The sequence below is a fragment of the Macaca thibetana genome, chromosome X, assembly GCF_024542745.1.
Source record: "Macaca thibetana thibetana isolate TM-01 chromosome X, ASM2454274v1, whole genome shotgun sequence".
Taxonomy (NCBI): Eukaryota; Metazoa; Chordata; class Mammalia; order Primates; family Cercopithecidae; genus Macaca; species Macaca thibetana.
Genome location: NC_065598.1, coordinates 119,171,138 through 119,196,252, shown reverse-complemented (window position 1 = coordinate 119,196,252; position 25,115 = coordinate 119,171,138). Strand labels below are relative to the sequence as shown.

Genomic DNA, 25,115 nt, shown 5'->3' with positions numbered 1-25,115 from the left:
AGCAAATATATATAGTTTATTTACTATATATAAATTGTACACCAAAATAGAAAACAGTAAACTTTTAATGATATGCACACTGAAGTAGTTAGGAGGTAGTGTGCCGGTGTTTGCAATTTACTTTGAAATACATAAATGAGAGACAGATGGATATGTGGTAAAGGCAAGTACAACAGTGTATTCAAAGTAAAATTCTTTCAACTTTGTTGTGGGAAAATTTGCATGAAATGTTGCAGGGGAGAATTCAAGTATCAGCCTTACAGGAAGCCTCCCTGAGCACATCCACTGTTTGTGCCCCTCCTCTGTGCTCCCCTAACACCCAATACAATGAACTTACTTCATTTTATTCTTTTGGCATCTGCATCCTAACCCCCAGTAGAACTGTAAACACAAAATCTGTCTTGTTGGTCTCTGCCTTCTCACCAGCTAGCGCTAGGCCAGGCACACATCAATCAGTAAGATTTGTTGACCTGAAGTGACATTTATCTAGTGTACTTCAACACCGAGTTTCCTCATAACCAAAGGCATGGTGCTTTATTGGATCATTTTCTTTTGCTGAATCATTACTGCTACCAGAGTAATATGTCTGATCTGTATTCATCCATGTGACCCCTTAAAGTTCCCTTTGTGGCAGAATATTGAAGACATCTCAGTTATCCTACTCTTCTTCCCCAGTCTCTCAGCTTTATTAACTAAACCACTGATAAGTTCAGGACTCAGATTCAGCTTACATCTTCTTTATGAAAGCCGGTTAGGTAGCATATTAAGGACAATATTTATTTACACCTACCAAATCTATAACCAGTTGAACTCTTAAGTAGATGCACTATGACAACGAACAATGTACCATTTTATGTGTATGCAATTACGAATGTTTCCCTTATCTATCAAATAGTTTCAATGCTTTCTAGGACTTAATGCAGCCAGACTGCCTGAGCTGGAATACCAACTCCATTATTTACTAGCCATATAACCTTGTCTTAGGCAGCCGTATCCAACCTTCCTGGCACCAGCGGCCAGTTTCATGGAATGTAACTTTTTCCATAGACTGTGGGGGTGGGGTGGGAGGTGGGGTTCAGGATGAAACTGTTGCATCTCAGATCATCAAGCATTTTCATAAGGAATGCTCAACCTAAATCCTTTGCACGTGCAGTTCACTTTAGGATTTGCACTCCTATGAGAATCTAATGCCAAAGCTGATCTGACAGTAGGCAGAGCTCAGGTGATTAATGCTTGCTCACTAGGCTACCACTCACCTCCTGCTGTGCAGCCCAGTGCCTAACAGGCCAAGTTCTGGTACCCCTGGTCTAAGGTATTTAAATTTCTTTGTACCTCATTCTCACCTCCTTCTGATTTGTTAAAAAAAAAAAAAAAAAATTGGTGGGGAAATAACAGCATCATCAACTCGTCATGAAGCTTAATGAGTTATTACACATAAACTACTTAAAACAGCACCCAGTTGTTTAAGCTATCATTTTATACGTTCAGTTCTGAATCACTAATGATAGAAGACAATTCTAATATGATATACAAACTAGCCCAAATGAACAATGTGCTAGTGTTACACTGACATGAACCTCTTAAAGAGTACAATGCAAATCTTGTTAACACTTTCTTTGATGAGTTTTCAATATGGATTCAATTAGTAAATTCTTTTTCAAATGTTGGTTTTACCTCCATGCCATGAGCCCCTTATTTAAGACAGGTTTCTCTCTTACTCTCTCTCTCTCATTCTCTACCTCAGCATATCCTGCCTGTTTCCTTCCTGGCACTTATTACAAGTTTATTATTTTGTTTTCCCCAATGGATCTATGAAGGAGAGATCTCTTAACACATGCCTAGCACACAGAAGGCACTCAAATGTACCCTGTATAAACAATGGAAACATTTGTAAATGTGTTTAACCTATACCAGATGAAAATTAAAGCAATAATGGTTACAGATTCCTATTTTAAAGTAATAACCCAATTAGGGATTTGGTTTCATTATAAATACATATGATTTATTAAAAATATAAACTGATGGCATTCTCTATAAATTATTCCCCAAACACATGAAAAGATGTGATAATAGATATAATCTGCAAACCATTTATAGTCACCCTCCCCCTCTGAGTACAAGAGAAAACATACAACATACTGTAGGTTTATTTTTATTCAAAAAGTTACTGTCTCAAGACATAAATACAAATCAGAAAACAGTACAATTAGGACAATAGAATGTGGAGGACAACAGGTTAGAGTAATATATAAAACATTTTTAGCTGGTTGAAAACAAAGCTGTAAGAACTGCTTTCACAAAGAAGTACTCCTTTCAAGAGTGAGAAAAAAAATCAACTTAGGTTTAAAATCATATATACAGTCCTCTCAGCAGTTCTAGTTAATGCAGTGGTGTGTAAAACAACATAGGCAATACTTTTGCACATAACAATATTTGTTGATGGAAAATCTGTTAGACAAGTCTGGATTCATTTGTTATTAACCATGACTTAATAAAATAATTGTATCATGATCTTTTTAGCTAACCTATGGTTTTTGGCTACCACAGCCCAATGCTTGATTTCTGACTAAAAACTGAAAGCCTTTTGGTATTCACCCATCTGAAGATATTCTTGTATTGCAAGCATATTAAGGCATGGAATGATTAAAATAATATACCTCAAGAACTGAGAGACGACTGACAAAAGATAGATACACATGTAATATAAGTTAATATTTTGTTTTAAACGATGTCTAGCTGCCTAAGCCTCGCAAAATGAGTTGATGTCAAAATGGCAAGTAGCCACTTTCTGTTTTAAACTAATTTATTTGTGAAAGGACATAAAATGAAGTTTAAAGCTTAGCTTTCAAAGAATATTATGGGTTATGAATTCTATTATCCCATCTAATTTACATACAGCGGAAATGTACTGTAACCTGTTAGAAGTATCTTTAACCTGAAGACTGCTTGCAAAGACAGATAGATAAAACAATATAAAATACAAATTTAAAAATCATTTTAAAGCATGAACACTCATGCTTTTCTATTTTTAAACATTGTTAAACTTTCAATATATTTCTGAAACCTCATAATTTTAAGTTGGAATTTAAAAGTAAGAAAAAACTAAACAAACTGCGCAATTATAAAATCAGCACCAATTTATATATATATATAATTTTATTTAAAATTTAGATCCCTATTCCCACACTCTAATAAGCTGTATAATTTTTGTTTAGAATTTTTCTGCAAACATACTACAATAAGCTTCTTTTATTTGGAGACAAAATACAGTGGCACTACTGGAAGGAATATCACAACATTACATTTTTATCTTAAAGGACAAGCAAACTTTCAGGGTTGATAATGGGATAAGCATGTTTGAGACTGGTTACCTTCTGGCAGTTCACTGCATCTGGATATTTCTGAAAAGTATAGAGAAGCTCTTGGATTTTAAAAATATCTTAAAATACTTTTAGATGAAAAAATTGTAAAAGTTCTGCTTATAAGTTTACTTTTCTCCACAATTACAATATTTAAAACAAAGTTTTGTTGATTGATGTTTTAAGCATTTAAATTTAGAATGCTAAAAACAATTCTATCCTACACTTTCTTCAGGGTAGGGGAATAAATACATCCTTAACATTGTTTTCTGGATGTAAACAAAAATCCAGCAGAGGTCATCATTATTTAGTACAACCAGTAAATAAATGTAAGAGAATTCGTATCTGTACCAAATGCCTCTTCAGATTGTTATTTTGTTTTTTTTCTTTTTTTAAAAAAAAGCATGAAATAATTGATTCAAAAGCCAACTAACAGCGCATAAATAAAATATTTACTTTCTAAGAAAAACTGTAGCTTATCATCAAATTGTTTACTTGTCCTTTACTTTTATTCAGGCAAACAAAACTGCCCCTCAATGCACTTGATCTTGGTAAGCATAAGCATGTCATATTCTCCTTAGAGAAAAATCTGTACAGAATTTCACTGTATCTACCACACTTTAAAATTTCCTCTTCCACTTAGAAAATGACTTCACCACAGATTTAATTGTGTACTGGTATTAAAACATTGACACTCCAAGAACCTAATGAGAGAGAGAGGGGGGAGAAAATCTCGTTAAAAGTCATTCATTTATTTAAATATATCTGTAAACATTACATTAATGCTTTATTATGTTAAATAACATGCTAATAAAACCACTTTGAAAACTTCCTCTCTCTTCAGATGTATAATTCTAAAATTAAATCGACCATGATATACAATGAAATAACATCAGGACTAATCAAGATGCTACTTACCTCACAAATATAATTAAAGTAGGAACCTTGGATTAATTATGTTTATATATACCCCTGATGTCTAGATAATGCCCTAAACATAGGCACTCAACATAGGTATTTGTTGAATGAATAAATGAATGTGCTTCTTCACATATATTTCTGGCACAGGTTCCTTGGAAAGAGGTTAAGAAAGTCTTGCAAACTTGGCTATTTGTGCTGGAAGTGGATACAGTTTTTCAAAAAGGCATTTGAAAATGCAGACCAAAAACAATCTAAGAACAATTCAAGTATGTAGAAAGCAGGAAGCTTTCTTTAGAAAATATGGCCAAAGTGAATAGAACAGAACTACAAATTTTAAGAAATCAAAAAGGTAAGGTAAAATCAGGGCAAAATGACTTATATTGATGCTTTCTATATACTCCAGCTGAGAAAGGAATGTTAGGTAAAATCTAATAATTACTTGTCTAAAAGTAAAAGCAGATGATGAATGGAGCAACTCTCCCTTGTTCATTAAACAAGAATAGCATGTGACTGTTAGTATATATACTAAAAGTTAGGTTGTTCAATTAAAATTCTAGCACTTATGCCCATTAAGTAATATTTTAGAATACTATAATGAGCTAGTAAGAACTGGTATCAAAGCCAGATGTAATGAGCTGAAATATTACAAAGAGCTCTTACTTACAAGTTAAATCTCTCATAAGTTCTATGAACAAAAGTCATAGAACTCATATATAACCATAAGCTGAAGAAACTGTGTATTTTCAGACCCAGAAACAAGTATCTGATTGCAGCCTCTTTATAATGAATTATCAAGTAGTGTTTGGAATCCCAAGTAATGAAAACAAAGAGGACTCGTGCACCCAGTTTCTTACCTGTCCATTCACAATAACTACCACACTACTAATCCCTTGTCCTCTCCCCTTCCCGCATGCTTCAGGGTTCTCCTTTTTTGGTTAAAGACAAGAGTTTGGGTGGTTAGAACGTTTCCACCAAAGAGACCTAGATAATGTTTAAAGGCCAATTCTTGCCATAACAGTCTATGAATCTCGGTAGGGAAAGGTCTGATGATGAATGAAAGTATAAAATCTTAATTAGCAATTTAGTATAGAGTATGGGATAAAGATGAACTCAAGTTCTTTACAAACAGAGTGCCTGACTAGAAAGCACCCAAACCCCTGAGATTCTTTTTGTTTTGTACAGACTAGGTTATAACTAGATTCTCTTACTAGAACATTAAATTAGTTCCATTACATGGAGCCCTTCTTTACCAATTTTATACTATAAATAATTCTAATAAGAGAATCTCAACACAGGGGAATGAGAGTAGTGACACTCTTTTCTGTGCCAACACAAACTCTGCCTATTTCTGATGTTAACATTAATAAATACTTTAACATATTTTTAGAAGTACAAATATCAAACTTCAGTATATTTTGGCAATTCTGGCAGAAAACGACTGTTATCAAAATGTTATAAACCAATTTTGTGTCCAAATATAAAACCAGCTATACCATAAATCTAGAATTTTATGTATATGCAACACAAAATGATAGGTTCAGAGTGTTTATATTACCACTTCTTAGAACTGGACATTAAAGAATTTAAATCCCAATTTTGCTACTGTTTTGATGACCCCGTTATTACGGGCTTCAGTAAGAACAGATGTGGGGTATTGTATAAAGGCAAACAGAACTTTACATTTAAAATTTTCCATTATTCCATTTCTTAAGTTATGGTTGAGACAGTATGGAGTATAGTTTAGTGTATATTTTAAAAATAAACTATTAACTTTAAAAAAAAATTACATTGTCAAAGCCTTCTAAAGAAACCTAAGCCTTTAAAGATTATTGAGCATTCAGTTATGTGACTGCTGCCATCATGTGGTAATGCTATAAAACTACAGTTATAAGTACAAGTGCTCATTTTCCTAATTTTAGTAGCAGAAGCAGCTAAACTATTATCAAATTAAGAATAAATAAAAGCCTCTCAGCTGTAACATTCAATGTACACGAGAACGCTATAAAATCACCATAAATAAAAAATGACTATTAGGACCCTACTTTTCTCTAAATGTTAAATGTCAAAAATAGATACACAGTTAATACTGCTGTTTCATTATTTTAGTAATCTGAAGAACACCTGTTTGCAAATCTAGTATGTAACTAAGAAAACAAATGTTAAAAGTTCTCCTGACATTAGACAAATACATTAAAAAATGGTGATCCTAACTGCCCATATTAATTTTGATCATAGTTAACCATTTCAATTTCTTAATTACTTCTGTTGGTGTTTCATCCAAATGGGGATTACGACAGTAGAGACAGCAGGAGATTATTAAATCAAAAGGAACTGGCATCAAATTACTACTTGGACACTTCCTAACTGTATAACTGAGCAAAGTCACTAAACCACTTCTTCAGTCTCAGCTTACTACAGCATGAAAGTGGAAATTCCCATTACCTTTCTCACAAGGTTGCTGAGAAGATCAAAATAAATCATACCTAGCATAGTGTCTGTCACCCAAGCTCTCAGCTACTACCTTCCATACTTTTCATTTCAAAGTGATAGTCAAGGTGCACTAGAATATGAATTCCTTAAGGACAGGGAGAGTGTCTTATTCACTTCAGCACCAACTTCTGATGTAATAAATTGTTGAATAAATGCATTTCATCACACCTGCTTGAAAATATTCCTTTACCCCTCATCATAATCACTACTTTCATGTTTAACAAACTAAGATGATACATACTGTTAGATTCATTATCAAGAAAACCATAAACTTCAGACTTATGAGTGGGATAGGTCACTTAGGTACTATAAAGTCTTGCTACTCAAAGTATGGTTTGCAGACCTGAAGCACCGACAGCATGTTAGCAATGCAGAATCTTAAGGCCACACATAAGACCAATCGAAGCAGATTCTACTTTTTTTTTTTTGAGACAGGGTCTCGGCTCTGTCACCCAGGCTGGAGTGCAGTATCGTAAACACAACTCACTGCAGCCTCAACCTCCTGGGCTCAAGCGATCCTCCCACCTCGCACTCCTGAGTAGCTGGGACCGCAGGTACGCATCACCATGCCCAGCTGATTTTTTTTTAGTTTTTGTAAAGATGGGGCCTCACTGTGTTGCCCAAGCTGGTCTCAAGCTCTTGGGCTCAAACAATCCTTCCACCTTGGCCTCCCAAAGTGTTGGGATTACAGGCATGAGCCACTAAGCCCAGCCCCTTGGCCTTATTAATAAACATGTTAGTGTGAATTAGTTTGTCAAAATAGTTCTAAAAGCTATCTGAAAGCAGATTATGAGGTAGGAGAGGGCAAGGAGGGAATGGTAGAAATTGGACATAGAAGGGAGGCCTTAGAGGAGGGTATAACCATCACTTGAGGCAGTAGCTGTGAGGAACGAGGAACATAAAATGGGTAGATACTAAAAAGGGAGATGTCAAATTTATTCATTTGACAAAACTAAATATCTACTGTGCTGGGCAGAACTAAAAATGAATAACATCATCACTGCCTCAGGGATTTCAATCTAGTGAAGGACCAGGGCATGTAATATCCTATCTCACTATGCAAGTCTGGTAATTATTACAATAAAGTGTGTACAAGGAGTTAAGGAAGAAGAGAAAAAAAATCTAGAAGTCAGCAAAAATTCCACAGGTAATGTCAGAATTAGTATCAAATAAAGACTTTACTAGGAGGAAAAATAAAGGGGAATTTCTGGCAGAAAAAAAGCTTATACAAAGTTATGGAGTCAGGAAAGAGCATAGTGTATCTGAGAGGAACTACAAGATTTGATATGGCTAGAGCATAGAATACATGTAAGGAAAAGGCCAAGGTTAAGGTGGCAAGGGAACCAGATCATAAAAGGCTTTGTTTGCTAGGCTGAGGAGCTAGAATTTTCTTCCTAATGGCAATGGAGGAAAAAAAATCAATAAAAGAATGGTAAGTGAGAATATCACATCTGCATTTTTAGAAATATGACCCCACAAGAGGTATAAAGGAGCAGGGGAACTGCAATATCAGCTTAAAGGCTTTGCAACAGCCCATGTGAAAACTGAGGAGGACCCGAATCAAGGCACTGTCAAGAAGAATATGGCACAGGGGACTGATATAAGAGGTATTTAAGAAAAAGAACTGACAAAGCCCAATAATAACCAATTAAGGATGGTGGGAGTGGTAACTGACTCTCATCCTAGACAGCTCAATAACCTTCTCTTCATTATCAAAGCCTTTGTTCAAGTTCTCATTATTTTTCACCATGCCTTTATATTACGCCCCTCATTCACCCTGTCCCATCCATAAATGTCAAGGAAATCTTTCTGAAACACAATTCTCATCATGACATTACCTTATTTAAAAATCCTTCAATGGGCAACCCATTGAAGAACAGTACAAACCTGGAAGAACAGTCCAAATTCCTTAATATTCAAGTCCCAGTCAGCCAGGATTCAAAAGTACTTTTCTAATCTGTCACCACTATTGCATCACTCTCTTCCCCTCCCACTGAAATCCTGCCTGCCTGCCTGTTTTTCTCACGTCCAACTGTTTTCATCTATTCTCAGTATGCTACCCCAGGTTTTCAACCTCAAACTGAGAGACTGCCTATACTTTTGATTTTGCAATCCTGGGGTACATTTAAATTAAACCTACTGATTCATCCATAATTGAAGCTGGATCAAAGAAATCAGGCTTCAGTTCTGTTCTCTCTCGTCTGTTCTTTGATGGTGGCTAAAGGAAAAAAGGAAATAAGTTGACATTAGCTATATCTACAAACCAGATAGTAACTGAAAATATCCAAGTTAAGTGTTCACATGGCCTATGTGATTGCAAGTGTACCTGACACAGTATTTTAAAAACTCATGGAAAATGATTGGCCGGGCCCGGTGGCTCATGCCTGTAATCCCAGCACTTTGGGAGGCCAAGGCGGGCGGATCATGAGGTCAGGAGATCGAGACCATCCTGGCTAACACGGTGAAACCCCGTCTCTACTAAAAATACAAAAAATTGGGCGCCTGTAGTCCCAGCTACTCAGGAGGCTGAGGCAGGAGAACAGCATGAACCCAGGAGGTGGAGCTTGCAGTGAGCTGAGATCGCGCCACTGCACTCCAGTCTGGGTGACAGAGTGAGACTACGTCTCAAAATAAAAAAATAAAATAAAAAATAAAAAACTCATGGAAAATTATCCTGAGAGACAAAAACCGGAAAACTCATTTTTCATTTTACTTTAAAAATCATTCTCTCAAATCCGTTTTCCTTTTGAGGCACCTTTATACCATTCTAAAAATTTAATTATTTCTTTAAGAAGAATACACAATATACTAAAAAAAATCATAAGACTTGACTTAGAAGTATCAACTTTACTGTTTGCTAGTTTTGCCTCTTTGGAGAGAGTAAGTTTCAATATTCTCAATCATCTCAACTTACTTCACAAAGTTGAATGAGATATGTAGCAAAATGAAATATGTAAAACCATTTTGTGTATGATCAACCCTAATCACATATTTAATTATTAATAAAGAATACACTCCTTCCTGTATTTAACTTCCTTCAAGTTTAAATAATTTTACTTCATTATCTGATATTGAATTTGTCTCAACAAGTAGTATTAATACATTGTTTTGATAATGGTATACTTTTATACTCATGTTTAATGCATAATTAAATAACAATTGACTTTCATAGTCAAATTAGTATTAATCAAAATATACCCTTTAAACCTATATATTCCTAAATTAATCTCAGAAGCAAACAGACAATTTTTATCATCTTAATCTAGGATCTATCACCTTCACCAACCTTCTAAATCCCTTCCCATATATCTAAAACCCCTGGCAACTATTTTATTTAATATTTTTGCAAAACTTATTTCTCTTGGTAAGTATTTCTCTACTCTAATAAATATCCAACATAATTTTCAAAAGATCTAAATTGAAAATCTTACAGAAATCATGAAGTTTCTTACCAAATCTATATCCATGGTGTCAAAATCCATTCCCTCATTAAGATCCTCAATCCTCCCTTCTGAGGACATCATAACATCTTCAACAATTGGCTCTTCATCATCTTCCATTAGGCTTGTGCCACGCCGACTAGAGAAATATAAAACAAAGTCAAGATCTGAACTCACGTCATGACTATTAATATATAGGCAGCAGTATGTGGCTCTCTATATTCAAGTATAATGGAAAATGATGGAATTAAAGGTCAGGGAGAATGATTAGGCATTATGTCATCAATGATGTCAAAACCCAATGTTCACTTGTCTAAAAATGCTAAGGAGTTATGTTTATTCTACATTACTTCAGTACATTTAGCTTTATAGTTCTGATATGCCATATACAAGATTCAATGAGAATTTCCCACATGGGAACATACTAGATACCTCAAATCCTTTTTGAAAGTAGGCAGGGTACAAATTAATAAACAAACATAAAACAGAGACCAAAGAAATGACATTTTCAGAATACACATATTTTCATCAATATATAATGCTACTTTTACCCATCACTCCCTCATTCATTCAGTACCTAATGTGTACCAGGCATGTGCACACTCACTCACACAATGCCCACTATGTGACAGGCTTCTACTGTGTCCTATGGATGTTTAAAAAAAAAAAAAAAAAAAAAAAAAAGATGAATAAGACTAAGACATGATTCCTGCCCTCAAGGAGCTTACAGTCTACTATGGCAAACAGAGATAAACAATTAATTATGACAAAATATGATAAAAATTACAAGAAAACTATGCATCAAATGTTCTAAGGACATACTAAAATAAGGGATTAATTCTGCCTCAGGAAGAAATGAGGAACACTCATGCTGAAACTTAGATTCGTGTGCCCTATGAAACTCAAACTAAGACATATATAGAAATTTAAAATGAAAAACTAAGACCAAGAGTTATATATGTTATTACATAATTATGGGGAATACATTAAGTTCACAAAGTAGCCCAGATCAGCATAAAGTAGCCAACATAATTGTGAGACTGAGTAGGACTTGTTTTTCCCCAGTTTGGCCAACATTACCTTCTTTTCTCATCCAAAGACACCCCCATAGTCAAGAAAGTTGCCAAAACCCCAGCAATTATTTACCGAATGCTTACAATTTACACAATACTATGCTGGTTCTTAAAAGATATAAAGATAACAAGGTATGATGTCTGATCCATGTTACCTGGACAAATATGTTTATAATGGTCCTTATTTCCTAACAATTCTAGGTAGAAAGACAATTTTACTGTATTTTGTGGAGGCAACCGTGAAGGGAATATACGTGCTGTATGAACCATGTGACAGAAAATCAGAAAGCTGTTCTGCATTTTGTTTGAAATACAAGGAAGATACATGTGATACGAGCTATGAAAAATAAGATAATTTGGAAGTATTTTTATTTATAGGGCAGATACCATTATAGAAAAATCATTGTAAGATGAAAATGCTTTAGAGTCCCACGCAATAGATGACTTATGGTACAATCACCAAAGAATCTTCTGGTAATAGTTATTTAACTGAGATAATTTCTTGTAGTTGCCAGTGGGGAGGGAGGGGGAGGCGGGGGGCGGTTAACTATAATTGGGAATTAAAATGGTACTCAGTAGTAACATGCTATTATATAGGATCTTAGGAACTGGTATAATGTTTTATGGGGAGAGATACAGACCAAATGATTGCATGGCAGAATTCTGGAATATATGGACTGGTGACAAGTTGGAAGCCAAGAAATTAGTTGTAGGATCCAGCATAAAATAAGAACTTATAATAACTAAAGTGAATTTATGCAGGCCACCACTCATAGTAAATGATCATTTTGTAAGAAAAACAGGTAAAATTCTTAACATCTAAAAACCAACAAAACAGAACAAAATATGAATTAAAAAAAGAAGAGGGTAACAACTACTATCAGTAAAACATATAGCACATTATAAATACAATGCTTTCAAACTCAAAAACTTAATCATAATCATCACACTTTTCCCTGTATACTAATCAAGACATTTAAAAAAATTATCTAAAGACTGCTTGTCTGCCATTTATTTTAGAGCCAAAGCTAATGAAGATTTTATAAAGATTTATAAAGTTATCATACATAATCCAGTAAAAGCAAAGTATTTAAAAGATAAACTTCAATTTTTTTTAGCATTGAACATTTATTCAATTCAATGAACATTTACTTAGCACCTTTTATGTGTCAAGCACTGACAGGCAATGAATGTGGTCCCTGCCCTTGAGGAGCTCACAGTCTAGACAAACGGGACAAACTCATAAACAAATATTTACAGTACAACGTGGCAAGTGCTATAAGAAATATGGATATACATAGTGTTATGGAAGCATAGATGACCAAAGCTTCAGTTAAAGTGACACCTGAGCTTGTTCTTTTATGATGATTTTACCAGCTGCCAGGGAATACGAAATCATACTAAAATGTGGCAGGGGCCATGGGCCATATTTTGAAACATCTTGCATGCCATGAGCTAAGGAAGTTTGGAGTTTATCCAGCAGGCAATGGGGAGTCACAGAAAGGTTTTAAGTAAGAGTTACATGGTAAGATTTTTATTCTAGAATAGTAATTCTTGATGGTAGTGTGAATGATGGAGTGGGGGGTGAAGGGAGAGGTTTGGTGAGAAGATAAATGGGAGATTTGAGGGAAGAAAACCAGTTAGAAAGCTAATATAATAGTTCAGGTGAGAGATGAGGGCCTGAACTAGGTTGGGAAAATCAATTAGGATGTAACAGAACTGTATTTTTAATGCTGTGTACCAAAATAAACAAGGATTGATATTTAAACTTTTCCAACAGATCAACCTAAGATTGGTCCTTTGGCTAACTGGGTAGTATTTTAATTAAAATATTTTGTTTTTCTGTTGGAAAGACCAATTTTTAGTTCCTTGATTATTTCAGCTCAAGTTACTCTAGAGAGTTTGCTGAAATTTTTAGATAAGGCACACATTAAAATGTTAAAATGAATTAGTGAACTTCCTAGACTCAGACAATAAGGCACTCTCACTTACATGGCATGCTGAAGATTAGTTCGCAGTTTAACATAGCTCATTGCTGCTCTCTCCTGCTGTTGCCTTGCTTCCTCTTGTTGTCTTTGAGCTAACATCCATGTTACCTGCGTGCTTCAAGGAGAATTTTATTCTTCTTTTAACTTAACTTTTTCTATGTAATTAATAAAGTTATAGTACAGAAAATGATCAAATGTACTTACTTATAATCAAGAGGTGTTTGATGATGTTCAGTCTGCATTGGATAAACACTCATGAAGCTATCCTCAGGCCGTAATCTTTTGGGCTCTCTCATAATAGTGGAGGTGAGTTGTGGTGTCTGCATCATAACAGGGGTGTGCAGTGTTTGTTCTCTGCTTAACCACATACTATCACTACTACTACTTTCTTCAGCTGGAAAAGAAAATTAACGATGAGGTTTAGTCACTAATTTTGACTATTCAGGTGTCTAATACAACCTGTTCAGGTCAATAAACATCTGTTGCTTTCCACATGCAAGTCATAGGAATAGGGGGACACAAACCTATGTAAGGGGCAGTCCCTGACCTGGCCTTAGAGTCTAGTTGTAGACACAGAACAACTAGGCAATTAAAATACAATGTGGCAAATGCAAGGAGAGAGGGAAGCATAAGGGGAATGGGGGCAGTGAAAGGGGTCAGAGCCAACTATCCAGAAGCAACTTCTAACTAGAGTAGGTATCAGCTGGGCTAGGAAGGCTTTTTATTCTAGGCAGGGAGAAGAACATAAAGCAAGAACTAAGGCAATTCTCGGCTCACCGCAACCTCCACCTCCTGGGTTCAAGCAATTCCCCTGCCTCAGCCTCCCAAGTAGCTGAGATTACAGGAATGTGTTACCATGTCTGGCTAATTTTTGTATTTTTAGTACAGACAGGGTTTCACCATGTTGGCCAGGCTGGTCTTGAATTCCTGGCCTCAAGTGATCTGCCTGCCTTGGCCTCCTAAAGTGCTGGGATTACAAGTGTGAGACATTGCACCCAGTCGACTGAACCCTATTAATCTGCTGATATTTGACCTACAAAAAGGGCAATTTCGTATGGTTCAAAACTAACAGTTTGCTACTCCTGGGGCACAAAGATTGAAAGAGTAGTAAAAGACAAGGCTAGATAAAGAAGCAGGAATCAAATTGTGGAAAATCTTGTGAGCTCTGCTAATGTAACAAGGAACTGCTGTTAAGGTTTTAAGGCAGGGAAGTAATTTGGTGAGTTACATGTTTTAGTCAATGTGGTGGCAGTGTGGGGAGTAAACTTAAAAACAGAATACTGGTGAACAAACAGACCAGTTAGGAGGCTAATTGTGTGGCCTAGGTGAGTGAGACATGGTAACAGGGATGGAAGTAATAGAAGACTGGTTCCCAATCTATTGGATGCAGACCGCTGAGCAGGTAGTAAGAACAACTGCAAGGGGGCCACAAATCTATATGAATATTAAGCACTGGACTAAAAAGAAAAAAGGTTTCACACCTGCAAAAGCTACTTTTTTCAAATGTCTGTAAATGTTGCCATAATTAGTCAAATTTGTGTACAATTGTTACTGAATTAATAGTAATTTTTAAAATCACTGACTTGGGAGAAAAAAATTAATAGCACTTTGTGGTTGTGAATTTAGAAGAAAACTATTTCATTAGAAGATTATACATATGAGGCCAGGTGTAGCGGCTCACGCCTGTAATCCCAGTACTTTGGGACGCTGAGACAGGTGGATCATAAGGTCAGGAGTTTGAGCCTGGCAAAGATGGTGAAACCCCATCTCTACTAAAAATACAAAAATTAGGCGCAGTGGCAGGCGCCTGTAATCCCAGCTACTTGGGAGGCTAAGGCAGGAGAATCACTTGATCAAGCGAGGGGGAGGTTGCGGTGAGCCAACATCACACCATTGCACTCCAGCCTGGGCAACAAGAGTAAAACTCCATCAAAAACATAAAAAAGATTATGCATATTTGCAAATGTGTGTAAGGTTTTAAGGGATAAGAGTGGAAACAAAATGCATGAATAGCTAATACTCTAATAATAGATTAAACATAAACTCCACATTTTGCAATATAATTATATCAGCCTTTAAGTTCTACTGCATTCAGGCTCCAATATTGTCTTCAAAACTGCATTGACTTGGCAAACTTATCAGTATTCAAACTTCCTTAACTTATTAACGCCTCAATTTCTATGGTTCTCCCCAAAAACCTGAATGAGAGCATTGACTCTTCCTGTAAAAACTGAAGTATCTGGTTTAATAATCTATTTGTAAAATGTAATATAAATACCAATTCATATCTGTTTCCATGAGGTCTTAAAAAAAAAGAGAGAGATTTCTGTAATATGAATACCCATTCATGTGTTTCCATGATGTCTAAAAAAGAGAGAGATTTGATGGCCCAGCACACATCTATAACTATTAACAACTAGCTCAAATGATAAAAACTTTCAAAAATTTAGTGATATGAGAAAACACCATCTTTTAATTTGATAACATTGTTTTTAAAAAACAGAAAAGTTTCTTTTAACTTATAAACCATGGGCCCTAACTACTTTAACTGGTCCAGGTTAATAAAAGAGATTTCCCTATTAACTATGATGTTGGGACTATATAACTAACCAGTGTAAAATTGTACAAGTTAGAAATATAAGGTTATGCCTTTATACTACTGGACAAAAGATACTAAAATTCATAGGACAATCAAGTTTTAAACATTAAGCACTTGATGATAAATGAAAGCTGATGAGTTATGTGGCAATTTAAAAATATGGCCCCAAAATTCTTTGACATTTCTCACATTAAGAGGTGGAGAATTATGTCCTCTCCCCTAGAATCTCTGTGATTGCTTGGCAAATAGAGTATGGCAGAAATTACACTATGCCAGTTTTTGGGCCCAGGCCTTAAGAAATTGGCAGCTTCCACTTCTGGTCTTTTGGGACACTTGCTCTTGGAGCCTAGTGATATGCTGACATGGAGAAGTCACAGGTAGGTGTCCTGGCAGATAGTACAGCTGAGGTCCCAAGTGACAGCCAGCATCAGATATGTAAGTGAAGATGCCTCTGTATGATTTCAGCCACCAGCCTTTGAGCCTTCCTAGCTGAGGTACCAGACACCATGGTCCTGGCTATGTCTTAAGTTTTGAGGTAGTTTGCTATTCAACAATAACAACTGGGACAAATGTTGACAGCTAAGCTAATTTGTTTAATAATTCCTAAGAAAAAAAGTCCCCAGGCCCATTTTGAACCAACTCTGGAGTGCTAGGAGTCTAAGAGTTTCAAGCACCATAATGCATTCCTACCTCTAATATGATAGCACTCTATTTCTATGAAGTTCTTCATGATTAATGGCCTCTTCATAGAAATTCAGAAGTTGCAACCTCTCTAAATCTGTTGTTCCACTTTAACTAGATGATCTGATCTCTTGGGTAATAACTAGCTCCATAATACTGAGTCCATTTCCCTATGCATACAGTGTGGCACAGATTTTAAAAAGCAGGCACTCTAGAGTGAAACTGCATGGCTCTCCTACTTACTGTGTGACATGAGTATGTTACTTAACCTTTCTGTGCCAAGTACTGTCATCTGAAAAATGAAGATATACCCAAAACGTTGTGAGAACTGAGTTTATGTATCTAAAATGCATACAACAGCACATTTACACATAACGAACACATTTTGTAAGCTATTACTGAACACATCTCAAATAAAAAATAAGGTGAACCTTAATGACAATTCAGTTGGTAAATATGAGGGATAAATATAAAGAAAATAAATCATATCCTTACTGAGTGAAAGCTGCATGCCTTCAACCACTTTCCGTTTTCCTGTAGATGGTTTTGATTTTTTACTCCGCACAGTTGACCCCCGGCTGCTGATTCCACTAATGACTGACATGGTGTCATCATCACCACCAGCTAGCAAAGAATTTCGGTAAGACATCAGTGGAAGCCACACATCCTCTCTTCGGAGTGACATCTGAAAGGTCATGAACTTTTCCAAGTAAACATACCTTGAAAAGAAATCGAAACTGTTAGCTTCGATACAGAAATCTGCAGGTTACATTAACTCCTAGTTGTGTGAGCATGGGCATATTACTTCACTACTCAAACTCAGCCTAATGAACAATGTTGTCTCTGCCAAGATTTTCACATCAAATGAAATAATTCAGAGCATTCAGTTTAACATTTGCTGAATACCTATTACATCCCAGGCACTATGAATAGATACAAAGATGGATATGATATGATTCCTACCTGCAAAAAAGTTTCAGCCTGGTGGAAATCATAAATCTACCCCTGGATCCAAGTATCTCAAGGCTTATATGTAATTTTGCAATCAAAATTCAACTAACGTTCATGTGACGACTATGTGCTAGGTATTTTTTTTCCTCAGGTTCCTTAACTATTCTTACAATTCTATGAGGAGAATGTTTTCCCAATTTTACAGGTGATGAAAGAAAGGATAATAAAAATTAAGAAGTAATCCCACAGTAATAAAAATGAGTAGAGGCAGCATAACCATGATTCAAGTCCAAGGCTCTGACACCAAGAGTTCAATAAGGCTAAATTATGCTTCAAATAAAGACAATTATTTGTCAATTAACTGTAAAGTGCAACTAAAATATTTGCTGTCATTGTAATGACTGATTTCTATCAATTCAGATTTACTAGTGTGAACAGCATTAAAGAGAAGAGGAGACATCAGTTACGAAGCATACTGCTTTGTTAGCTGTTCAGTATGCATTTTTCTTTTTTCTTTTTTTTTTTTTTTTTTTAGACATAGTCTCACTCTGTTATCGAGGCTGGAGTGCAGTGGTGCCGTTTCGGCTCACTGCAACTCCATCTCCCAGGTTCAAGCGATTCTCCTGCCTCAGCCTCCTGAGTAGCTTGGATTACAGGTGCACACCACCACGCCTAATTTTTGCACTTTTTGTAGAGACAGGGTTTCACCACGTTGGCCAGATCGCTCTCGAACTCTCTGCCCGCCATGACCTCCCAAAATGCTGGGATGACAGGTGTGAGCCACCGCACCCAACTCCCAGTATGTCTTTCTGTATTACAATACACTTCAGTCATATATAGTAGTACAGTACCCCTCCAAGTGTGGCCTGTGAACTGACTACCACTCCAAAAACTGTTAAGTCTGCAACAAGATGCAAAGCTTGAGCCAAAATATACTCACTGGCAGAGAGATTTACAATTATGTACCCACCACATACCTAAATAGGACATTACAGTTAGTAGCCTGCACTAAAGCTATCCCCATTTTGCTTCCTCCTCGTGCCCAGAGGTTACCACTATTTATCACCCCCAAGCACATTTTGTATGTTCAATACATAGTTGTCTGTAAACATCATAGAACAGTTTTGTATTTTGCTCTTTGTACTCAATGAAATCTAGCCATTTTTACTATTGTATGGTATTCCATTATATATAAATCTATTGATCCATTTTCAGTTGATGGATGTTTAGGTTGTTTTGAGTTTTCCACTATTTCAAACAATCCAACAGCCATCATTCTTTTATTAGCCTCATTGTGCATGTATTCAGGAGTCTCTGTGGGGTATCTACTTATGAATGAAATTACTAGATCATGAGGTAGAGAGAATCTTAAACTTTACTAGGCATTGCCAAAAAGCTCCACAAAATGGTCTTGTACTGCCATCAACAATGTATAAAAGGCTCTGCTGCCTCACATCCTTGGCAATATTTATTTGACACTATCAGACTTCTTAATTTTTCCTAATGTGCTAGGTGAGAAATGGTATTTCATTGTTTTAATTTTTATTTGATTAATACTGCTTATGCAATTTTAACTGAGATAAATTTATATATAATAGAACACATAAAACTAAGACCACTGTTGTATCAGTTTTACAACTGAATATAGACCTGTGTGACCCACATGCCTAACAAGATACAGAACTTGGCAGGGCATGGTGGTTCACGTCTGTAATCCCAGCACTTTGCGAGGTCAAGGCGGGCAGATCACCTGAGGTCAGGAGTTCGAGACTAGCCTGGCCAACATGGTGAAACCCTGTCTCTACTAAAAATACAAAATTAGCCAGGCATGGTGGTGCATGCCTGTAATCCCAGTTACACAGGAGGCTAAGGCAGGAGAATCTCTTGAACCCGGGAGGCAGAGTTTGCAGTGGGCCGAGATGGTGCCTGAGGGACAGAGCTAAACTTCGTTTCAAAAAAAAAAAGGTACAGAACTCTAGTACCCTAGTGTTCCCATTCAAACTCTCCAATACTAGAAGTAACCATTACTGTAATTTTTATCACCATACATTAGTTTTGTCTGCTTTAGAATTTCATATAAAGTCTATAGTCTTTAAAAGCAAAATACTAGCGGGTTTTCAGACAAGATTATTTACAATATGAGGTATCCATATGCTTCTGCCCTTTTACACCTCAAAGCCATGAGGAAAGGTAGAAGATTTTTGAGAATTTAAATCCATTTTGGGAGCTCTTTTATAAGTCACCATTATAGGAGACTAAACCAGAAAAGTGCCCTGTTTGAGAATTAAAGGATGTTCCTGATGGATTGCCTTTATTATTGTTTTTCAAACGCTCCCTCCTTAGTTGGGTTAAGGCACAAATGCAAATAAGAACACAAAAAGCAGCCAGGCACAGTGGTTCATGCCTATAATAGCCCCAGCTACTCAGATTAAGGCAGGAAAATCACTTAAGCCCAGGAGTTCAAAGCCAGTCTGGGCAACATAGTGAGTCCAGTCCCTTAAATAATACATAAAGTATTCAAATTATACCTCAAAAGCTACAACTATACTGGAGGAAAACTCACAATATTAAAATAGAGTATTTATTATGCATAAAACATAGTTATAATCCTTAAATTATAAAGTTGCTGAAGTATAAACTTTTTCGTGTATTAATGCAATCCTACAATTCTGTGTGTGAGTAGAAAGGAGAGAAACCAAGTATAACAATTGCCCTTAAGAATCCCAAAATGAAATTAAATAGGACATTTCCAGCAAATACATACACTGTTCTTTTGTCTTGTCGGAGTAGTTTAGAAGAAAATTCACTCAGAATATCAAGAAATGCCAAATTTAAAGGTGGATGGCTCTCCCCTTGCGGATTAGGCTCTTTAAAAGCAAATTCTATGCCATCTCTGCAAAGAAAAAAGAAATAATTGAAATAAACATTTGAGGGACTATAATAAAAAAGTCAGTAACTTAGAAAATTTCACTCGCTACTTCCTTTGCCAAGCTTTTAATTTGAGGAACAGAAAACAAGGAGGTTGTAAAGAGTGCAGATATATTAACATTTTATGTGACTGTTACTTTCTTTAAAACAATACACACACACACACACACACACACACACACACACACACACACCACCCACCACTTAGCTTTCAGTCTGAACATGGTCTGGTATATCTACATTCTTTAATCGGTACCTTTTTCCATAGAAAATAACATAAATTCTCTCACATAATGATCAATACATTATCTGTATTTTTCAAGACATAAAGGAGACCTACTCTAACATATAGAACGTTAAAAAATAATTCACAAATATCTGTAATGAACAATTCAAGAGTAAAGTTTAAAATTAAACTCCATGTAAGGCCCATTTTAACTACATTTATGTGACGATAAATACCTCTATTCATCAAAATAACAACCCAACATTATAACTCTATCAAATATATAACTGAGTAAAAAACAATCCAGATAGAATCAAGGAGGAAACGAAGGAAGGATATTACATGAAAAAAAGACATTATTTCTGAAAATAATATATAGGCAGTCCTTAAATATTATGTACAATTACCATCTAATGGATTAACAGGCATAAAAATAAACTTCAGTTTTAGAACAAAGTGGAAGTTGTTGAGGGAGGAAGCCAGGTGTGGTGGTTCATGCCTATAATCCTAATGCTTTCGGTGGCTTAAGTGGGAGGATCTCTTGAGGCCAGGGGTTCAAGACCAGCCTGGTGAACATGGTGAGACCCTGTCTCTACAAAAAACAAAATAATAATAATTAAGTTGAGGGAGTATAAGCAAAACTTAAACAAGAGCAGCAAATTTTCCTCAAAGAGACAGTTAACACTTTTATAACTAAATGAGCAAGAGGATGAAGGAGAGTCCAAGACTCCAAAAGCAAGGTTCTTTAACCCACAGGTAACAGATAAAGGGTTTTAATACACAAATGTTGGTTATGTTAAAGGTCTAAAATGTATCCATACTTTAAAAGTGCAATTGATCACTAAATTACATGCCCAGTATAAAATAAAATGACTTCCAATTTTGATAAGGGGAACAAAATATGCAGATGGAAAGGCGGCTGTGGATCAAAAAATGGGAAAAGGTCACTACAAAATAAGAGTGCAGAACCAAAGAAAAAACTTCAGACAAAGGAATCAAACCTCAAAGATTTCTCTATCTGACAATGAGATCATGACAAAAGTTGATAAAAGATGTGTAATGCTTGATGAATTTATGCTGCTTTGATTAACATAATTTATAGACTTTGTATGGTTTAAATTTAAACAAAGGTTTATAAACAGAGTTTTAATCCTAACTCATTTTGCTGTTGTTTTTGAGACAGACTCGCGCTCTGTCACCCAGGCTGGAGTGTAGTGGCGCAATTTCGGCTCACTGCAACCTCTGCCTCCAAGATTTGAGCCATTCTCACACCCGAGTAGCTGGGACTAGAGGTGCACACCACCACTCCCAGCTAATTTTTCTATTTTTAGTAGAGACAGGTTTCACCATGTTGGCCAGGCTATTCTCAAACTACTGGCCTCAAGTGATCCGCCTGCCTCAGCCTCCCAAAGTGCTGGGATTACAGGCATGAACACCAAGCCTGGCCCAACTCATTTGTTAATTGAGATAGCACTGTAACTGGTTCTTTAAAATTAAGAAAGGAGATAGGGTAGAGATTTAGAATAAAGCATAAATTTAATTTAGTTATTCCAAATGAAAGTGCTAGATTTAAAAAAAAAAAGTTTCATGACTAAAAAATATGAGAGCTGAATAAAATATCTGGAAATTACTTGTGTAGCATGGCAATGGCTTCTCTTGTTTTCAACTGATCAAGTCCAAAAGTTAAAGCAAAACGTCGAGCAAGTTCTTTTATGCCACTAAATGTAGAGGATGATCTATCAAAATTATAGCCATTTTCTTGTATCATTTCATTAAAAAGCTGTTTGGAAAGAAAGAAAGCACGTTAAAGTTCTTAATACCTGGAGATTAACATCTTTTAAAATATTACATTTTCATTTAAAATACAGGTGTTCAATAAATGAGGCACTGTATTTTATTGTAAAACACTAAAACATGATACAAATGACCAAAAGTGTAGTACTTCGTATTTTTAAACTGGAGGTTGTTATTAACATCAGAAACTCTTTAGGTTAGTCTTGGCAGAATGCTATTCTGCTGGTATTAATTGGATATTAACACAGCATATAAAAATATAAAGAAAAAAACCCCCAGCAAATTATTAGGCAACCATGCTCTGTTATTTACGTTTCAGTGGTGAATCTTCACATCAAGAACTCTTAACATGAAATAGCGAAAGCTTAAGCATTTTAATCTTCTTTGACAAAGCAATTCTAATTATAGGACTTGAACCAAAAGAAATAATATTTATGCACAATACTATGTACAAAAATGTTTTAGTGCTATTTATAACAGCAAAACTTGTTTAAAAAAAAAAAAACCCTCAGCATAAACAAGGACACTTTGGTTAAATTGTGGTCCATCTACAAAATGGAATATTATATAGTCGTCAAAATGGATATGCTAATCATCCTGCTTTGGTTAACTATACACTGTGTCAAAACATCACTATGTATACCCCATAAATATGTACAATTATGTGTCAACTTGTTTTTGTTTTTGAGACAGAGTCTTGCTCTATCACCCAGGCTAGAGTGCAGTGGCATGATCTTGGCTCACTACAACCTCCACCTCCCGGGTTCAAGCGATTCTCCTGCCTCAGCCTCCTGAGTAGCTGCGATTACAGGCGTGTGCCACCAAGCCCAGCTAATTTTTGTAGTAGAGACGGGGTTTCACCATATTGGCCAGGTTGCTTTCGAACTCCTGACCTCGTGATCTGCCCGCCTTGGCCTCCCAAAGTGCTTGGATTACACACGTTAGCCACCACACCTGGCCATGTGTCAACTTTTTAAACTGAGGAAGACTTCTGGGTATACACCCAGAGAAAATGAAATCCAAATGTTGAGGAAATATCTGCATTCATAAAAGCAGAGAATAGAAAGGTGGTTGTCAGGGACTGGGGGTTGAGGGAGGCTGAGACTTTGGTCAAAGGGAACAACGTTTCAGTAGGACAGGATAAGTAAGTTCTGAAGATCTATTGTATAGCATGGTGACCACAGTTAAGAGTAACGTACTGTTTTGTTTGTCTAAAAACTGCTAGGACAGTTGGTCTTCAATGTTCCTAACACAAGTAAGTAAGTATGTGATGTAATGTTTATGTTAATTAGCTAAATTTAATCATTTCACAATGCATACATATCAAAACATGCTGTACACCATTAAGTACACAGAATTCTTACTTTTCAATTATACCTTCACAAAAATCTAGAAAAAAAATAAATGAACCTCTCCTGCTCCAAAAAAAAAAAAAAGGTGCTGAGGAAATTATTTAATGGCATAAATGTGTTCATTGTTTATTAGTATTAAAATGCAGTCTTACAAAATGGAATGCACAATTTAATTTTTGTTAAAATTTCAGATTTCATGTAGGCATAAAAAAGAGTAACAAGGCCATTAAAAAATAAAAAGGTTATTGTAAAGTGAAAACATTAAGGATAATCTGCATTTGTTCCTTTTTTATATTTTCTAAACTTTCTACAGCTAGCAGCTATTACTTTATAGCAAAAGTTATTTTTTAAATGCCATCTTTCAACCTTTTAAATTTTATTTATTTTTCTTTCTTCATTTTCTGTAGAGATGGGCTCTTGCTATGTTGCCCAGGTTGGCCTTCAACTCCTGGGCTCAAGCAATTCCCTACCTTGGCCTCCCAAAGTGCTGGGATTACAGGCATCAGCCACTATACCCAGCCTACATTTTGTTAATTTTAATAGAGAAAATTCAAATTCTCAAATAAAATTAAGAACATTCCTATCTGTATTTCTTAAAAGAAAGTTCATTAAGTTGGAATGTTATCTTTTGCATGCAAATTTTGTCTCCAAAGACAAAAGCATACTAAGTGGATAATTTTACCTAATTAAACTGCCTCAACACTGCCAAAATGAAAACTATTGGTTTTTTTGTTTGTTTGTTTGTTTGTTTTGAGACAGAGTCTCACTGTGTCACCCAGGCTGGAGTGCAGTGGCACGATCTTGGCTCACTGAAACCTCCACCTACCAGGTTCAAGCAATTCTCGTGTCTCAGCCTCCCAAGTAGCTGGGATTATAGGTGCACACCACCGTGCCCAGCTAATTTTTGTTTTTTTAGTAGATACGGGGTTTCCCCATGTTGGCCAGGCTGGTCTCGAATTCCTGACCTCAGGTGATCCGCCCACCTCGGCCTCCCAAAGCACTGGGATTACAGGCATGAGCCAACACACCTGGCCAAAACTATTGTGTTTTAGTTATAAAATTAATATACGCTCACAAAAATAAGTTTGGAAATATACAGAGAAAAAAGTAGAATTCAACATGAAATCTACCAAAGCAAGTTAACCACTGTTAATATATTTTGTGATTATGAAGCTCTTTATACATTAACGAATATAGATCTACACTAATTTTAAGTGCTGTACAATAGTCATTGCAGAAATGTACTATACAGTAAATTTATCTAATATCCTGATAGACTTTTAGATTATGTCTTACTTGCTGTAAACAATGTT

General features: G+C 35.8%; 1 protein-coding gene across 16 annotated transcripts in view; it reads right to left on the bottom strand.

Annotated features, from left to right (window-relative positions):
* Window positions 1-2,136: 2,136 nt before the first annotated feature.
* The window catches only part of STAG2 (stromal antigen 2), a 139,232-nt gene continuing 116,253 nt past the window's right edge, over window positions 2,137-25,115 (bottom strand). For 9 of the 16 annotated variants that reach the window (XM_050776594.1, XM_050776595.1, XM_050776596.1 and 6 more), the window contains 8 exons: window positions 22,288-22,436; window positions 20,267-20,395; window positions 17,047-17,270; window positions 13,476-13,665; window positions 13,276-13,386; window positions 10,223-10,349; window positions 8,911-8,988; window positions 2,137-4,063 (listed from right to left, as the gene is read on the bottom strand). In XM_050776594.1, the coding sequence (XP_050632551.1) occupies window positions 4,040-4,063; window positions 8,911-8,988; window positions 10,223-10,349; window positions 13,276-13,386; window positions 13,476-13,665; window positions 17,047-17,270; window positions 20,267-20,395; window positions 22,288-22,436 (1,032 nt within the window). In that variant the 3' untranslated portion in view covers window positions 2,137-4,039. The remainder of the gene's footprint in view (window positions 4,064-8,910; window positions 8,989-10,222; window positions 10,350-13,275; window positions 13,387-13,475; window positions 13,666-17,046; window positions 17,271-20,266; window positions 20,396-22,287; window positions 22,437-25,115) is intronic. The other 7 variants (XM_050776604.1, XM_050776607.1, XM_050776606.1 and 4 more) reach the window with 1 other exon arrangement.